This window comes from Macrobrachium nipponense, chromosome 7 (genome assembly GCF_015104395.2).
Source record: "Macrobrachium nipponense isolate FS-2020 chromosome 7, ASM1510439v2, whole genome shotgun sequence".
Classification (NCBI taxonomy): Eukaryota; Metazoa; Arthropoda; class Malacostraca; order Decapoda; family Palaemonidae; genus Macrobrachium; species Macrobrachium nipponense.
Window position 1 is genome coordinate 109,862,771 of NC_061109.1, and position 5,630 is coordinate 109,868,400.

The 5,630-nt window shown below is 34.5% G+C and overlaps 1 protein-coding gene across 1 annotated transcript; it reads right to left on the reverse strand.

Annotated features, from left to right (window-relative positions):
* Positions 1-422: 422 nt before the first annotated feature.
* On the reverse strand, positions 423-4,938 carry LOC135217724 (uncharacterized). The gene is made up of 3 exons (XM_064253718.1): positions 4,751-4,938; positions 1,938-2,207; positions 423-1,672 (listed from the first exon to the last, which is right to left on the reverse strand). The coding sequence occupies exons 1-3, from the start codon at positions 4,805-4,807 to the stop codon at positions 1,127-1,129; spliced, it is 873 nt and encodes a 290-aa protein (XP_064109788.1). The 5' UTR covers positions 4,808-4,938; the 3' UTR covers positions 423-1,126.
* Between the last annotated feature and the right edge of the window lie 692 nt (positions 4,939-5,630).

The window sequence follows — 5,630 nt, forward strand, 5'->3', positions numbered from 1 at the left end:
TTCAGTATTCTGGTATCAAATCCTTGGAGTTCATGTTGGGTGAGTCGAAACCGAGGCCCCGTGAGAGCTGCAATTGCTGGAACAGAGGTTATTTCATCTTTCCTTCAGAATTTTTCCAAATTTTTTACATCATAATATTGACAGTTGATATTTGCCATAATAACAGGGATTTAGATTTTTTTTCACAGGAATAAACATTTTACTACACAATTTTTCCTAAAATGTGTTGTTATTGACACAGGTTATCTGACAGGGGATGGATTGGGCCAAATATTTGCACAAGCTATTTCGTTTCTTTTCTCCATAACATGTTACCTAAATTTTATTTTAAATTTTCATTATATACTAAACTTAGTAAAGCTGTTTCCAGTTAATGCAGCCAATGTCATTTTAAAAAAACAAACAAATTGCCTCAGATGATGACGAAAGATCTATTTTCAAATTAAGAACCTCACTATGAAGACGTTCGACACCGTCTGTGCCTGTGGTGTAAACTTTAATCCTGCTCAAGTATTTTGCTATGTATATATTAACAGGACCATGATAGCAAAGGTACCAATCACACGAATGTTTAATTCTACATTTTTTCATTTAGTAAGGATTTTTTTTATCCTGGAGAATAAATAATGCACAATTGTATTTAGAAGAGGTAAAACAACTTTATATTCTTACATGTTTATGCTCGTAATTTCAACAGACTACTTATGATTCAAAAATACACTGGACAACAAAGACGAAACAAACTTAGTACACATAAAAAGAATGCCACACGTGGATATTTCATTGCGAAGCTATTTTGCGCCAATGACCAATAATCTATATTGCAAGGTCACAAATTCACAAAAATTCTTTTATACATTGTGACTTTCTGATACATTATAGCGTAACGTTAATTTCACCAATAGTGTTTCTTTAATAAATTTCAGATTTTGGCATGTTTTAGAAATATAGGATGTAGCATAAAATTCACAAACCTCAGCAAAAGTGTAGTGAAACTTCACCGATTTAAGGGTGAGACACACACCCAAATATATACATAAATTTGTGGTGTTACACATACACACACACACACATATATGTATACTCACATAAATTTGTGGCGTTTAAAGTTCTGTAAATCAATAATTTACTTAGGAATAGCGATAAACATCTCACACTTAAACACTAATGCCTTTTCCAGAAGTCTCATGGCGTTTCTATGACCAGCCTTTATTGTTGCCTCGTGTGCAGTACTGAGTGCTGCGTAGGATATTCTCTGAAGAAACTTTTTCAAAAGGACTGGTAGAATTCCTAGATGATTGTTCATACTGCTCAGAATCATGCTTATCTCTATGCTCTCCAACTTGTATTCATATGAATACCCAATTAGAATTTCAGCTACCCTTTCAGTTATGTCAAAACTTGACACAGCAATTAATGTTCCATCCAAAAACTTTTCAATACCCTCTTTGGTTGCCAAGATCTCTGTCACAGTATCAATAGATCCTTCCACAGCTGCCATTGCCAGTCTCACGTCTGGAACGAATAGTCTACTCTTCATGCAGATCACTTCAGCCAGCTTCTCCATGTCGTAGTAAGATGCAGTTTTCGTGATCAAATCAAACCATAATTTAGGTTCAGATGAAATAAAGCTTACAAGTTTGCCCCAACATAAATCCAAGTTAAGAGTGCACTGTAACAGTTAGTGAAGTATTAGCTATGGGTCAAATTCTTCAGATTGATGTACATTATTAAGAGTGGCTTAATTTAAATATTTTCACTATTGACATCTAAAGCTTGAAAAAGATATATCCATGGAAGGCAGCAATACAGGGAAACTCACGTTTATTTTGTTGAGATTAACGAGTAACACGATTTAGACGATAGTGATAACGAGTAACAAGATTTAAACGATATATATTACTAGTTCTGCAAATTGGTCTTCTATGTTTACATACCTTCAGCGAGGATTGTAGCAGTAGTTTGACACAATCTGTATGTTTACCATCAAGGGCACAGGTGAGGGCGCTGCTGCCCATGGCTGGAATGTTGAGGTGAAGATCAGGATGCTTGAGGAGTTTTCCCACGATTAGTCTGTGTCCTTTGCTGCATGCAGCACTAAGTAACGTCCATCCGTACAGGTCATCTTTAGCATTAATATCGGCCCCGGTCTCTAGGTAACTGTGGATTTGGTCATACCTCCCATGAATAGCGGCATCCAGCAGTTCCTGAAATTAAGTACGCTGAAATGTTGGGATTCACTGACATTTAAACCATGAATAGCGGCATCCAGCAGTTCCTGAAATTAAGTACGCTGAAATGTTGGGATTCACTGACATTTAAACCATGAATAGCGGCATCCAGCAGTTCCTGAAATTAAGTACGCTGAAATGTTGGGATTCACTGACATTTAAACCATGAATAGCGGCATCCAGCAGTTCCTGAAATTAAGTACGCTGAAATGTTGGGATTCACTGACATTTAAAAGCGTGATGAATTCATTTTTTTTTTTTCAATTTACCAGCCTTTTAGTTCATATAGAATATTCAGTTACTTTTTTATACTTTCATTAGTCTGGTTTATGTTAATAAACTATTTATAAAGGTTGATTTTAGTAGTACATTGATCCCACTGTAGGAATTTACAGCATATGTAACCCGTCCGAACTTAACAAATGCCTTATTTTAGGGCTCCTAACAAGATAACGATAGCCTATAGCCTTCAGAGGTATGCTCCAATCTGATTTCCGATGATGATCAACATATCTCACAAAATGAGAGTCAAATTAATTAAAAGTCTACTAAATGTCCGAAGGATAGTTATGGGTAAAAATAACCTTAAATACAGTTTTGTTATTGCTGGTACAACTGGCTATCTACACCGATTAACCAGATTCCACATAAAATGCTTATTTTTTTCGTTTGATCATCAGACTTTTAGCACAGTTACGTAGTAAAGCCCCAAAATTTATTCAGCATCTTTTATATGGAATTTCGAAGTCTTATGTTTTGCAGATTTAATCATAACTAGTTATTTTCCTTATTCATGAATCTCCTTTTTAGGCTTACCCTGTGAATCTCTGTTCCCTCAAAATGACGGTCTAAGGAATGAGAAAAAGTCGTCGTAATAGATAATGCTGATATGATGGTAAAATTGTAAAGTTTCCCCGGCTTGGCATAATACAAGAGTGACGTGACTGCTTTCTTTGGTATTAGTCATAAGCAAGTGTACCAGATGGAGATAATAACTAGTGGTCTTTCTACCGGAAAAGGGTAATTTCTGCACATCTCTCAAATAGGAAGTCGTCGTATTTCTGGTTAAAATCTTAATTAGATTTACGTAATTTTAGCTCTTGTCATGTTTTCCACGAATCACGAAAAATATGTCGTATGCATATAGAAAAGTAGACTTTTAATAAATTGCAAGAAAGGAAAACCACCTTTATAACGCTGAAGTTATGAAGCAAAATGATTGTTATGAAAATTATACTACATACTCTGTTTTTGTCGGCATAGTATGCCTCCTATAATCGGAAGAGTAGGTATACGATTTGACTTTTTGCAGAAAAAAAATAGGTCCTGTGATACGGTTGGAATTCATAAATTTAGTTTGATATTAGGTTTTGATTTAACAATTGAACATTTTCAGTCAGTCCAGTAATTACCAACCCCGAGATGACTGGGAATTCTAGTAAAAATATCGAAAATATACTTTTTCAGTGGAAACACGGTGACGATCCTGAGTGTCGTTTGTGTACGCTAACCTAATGTAAACACCTTTTCTCAGTTGTCAAAATGGACCTGAGCGGAGTTAATTAGATATTCGTAAGTTAAAAGGAAATATATTTTTTAATGGAATTTCGAGGATTATATTATAAAATTCAGGTAATAGTAAAACTTAGTGAAACTATACAATACATGAAATACAGAAAAAAACCAACTTTCGACCGCTACAGCTTACACAGTAAATAAATAGCCTGAGAAGTTGCTCAAAACCGGTTTCTAAAAGAAAAATGTATAGTTGATGGTTGTAAATCTGGGTTTCCAGGTGAGTTAATGTATCTGATAAGAACTGAAAACTTACTCTATCCCAGTCAGTGCATAGACACTCTTATTGGCTCGAAATCCTTACAAATTTAAGAGAAAAGCTTGGCTATATCAAAGGTTTTAATACTTTACATTTTGGTTGTAACTCTTGACCCCCCAAAAAATCAGTAATCTAATGACTAATTTGACTAATAATGATCTGATAACTAATTTTGGAATTTTTTTTAATTGTAGGAAAAAACTATAGTTTTCTTAGTAGCGGCTCATGGATGATGGACGGCATACGATGACAGTATCTTGAAAATTTAACATAATTTATCCAGATGACTAACGTACTTGCAATTCACGAAGAACTATTCAGCTAGTTATAAGGTTACAACAGGATTAAATTTTCCTGGTAGGGGTGTGATATGTTAAATAGGCGCTGTAGTTGGATAAGTAAAGTACGTATAGCAGTATATGTGGACAAACTCAAATGCAAGATGTAAAGCCACTTCATACTAAATAACCATTGTTTTTCGATACTGATAACACTCATTAAAATACTGCAAGAATTTCATAGCCGGTAACATGTTATAGCATATTAGTACAATTGTATGAACCATATCACTTTAATGAATGAAAAACAGAAATGTTTTGATACCGTTACTTTTCATTTCAACAACGTAAACTGGATATGGAATCAATCAGGTATTATATGTGATGAAAGACAAACACTAACTTACCCCCGATAGTGTTGTATTCGACTTTGGGCAAAAGCAAGGCTCTATAATGGGATGCATGATCGATTGGAGTATAAGAACAAAAAGCTCCCGATTCTGTCAAAAGTTTTAAGAGTAGGAAGTCACAGAATGTCAAAAGCTCGGTGACTGAATTTCAAAACTTTTGTTGCTCAGATCTTACCAACGGCTCCTTAATTTCTGGACTAAAATAAACAACTGAAATAACCTTGGCACCTTTTACGAGCAAATATGTAGTTGCATAGTTACCAAAGACAGGTATAGCTACATTAGCAACTGTCAGGAATTAGGAAAAAACACTTAGCACAAAAGCTTAAGTACCATTTTGAAATACATCTTTTAATATGATTTCTAAGAAGAATTTACTTTTTCCATGAGACGGCATAGCAACAATCAGTGTCAAATGACTGGAAAAAGGCATAATAGCGAAAATTGCTCTGTAAAGAAAAGGAGTCTTACATAAGTGAAAATTATATTTATATATTAAAAATCAGATTAATCAGAGGTTTAGATATCCCTGGAGTGAGACGCAAGCTTTAAGAAAAATTACAGGCTACATTTAACTAAATAGTTTCTTCACATCGGGGCTTTGTAGATCGGTAAGTTTTGAACCGTATGTGAAACAGTTAGTAATAAATATTTTGACCTCAGCGTCAGCAGATGAAAAATTAAATTGACAAAGAATACAATTATTCTTGTATTGTATATCAGGACTTACATCAAATATGTCTTATGTTGATCAGAACATGTCCCAAATGTTTTACCGTATTCACAACCTTTAGCTGTACTTCATAAAATGCTGATCGGCACAGGAATGTTGCGTTACAGTCACCGAATAAAATAGCTTCATATTTATAAGGGTTAA

Bases quoted from the DNA above. Each gene is read 5' to 3' on its own strand.
- LOC135217724 (XM_064253718.1), bottom strand. From the start codon at position 4,807: ATGCATCCCATTATAGAGCCTTGCTTTTGCCCAAAGTCGAATACAACA. The intron at 2,208-4,750 runs GTAAGTTAGTGT...ACTTAATTTCAG, and splicing joins CGAATACAACACTATCGGGG to GAACTGCTGGATGCCGCTAT. The intron at 1,673-1,937 runs GTATGTAAACAT...TAACTGTTACAG, and splicing joins TGCTACAATCCTCGCTGAAG to TGCACTCTTAACTTGGATTT.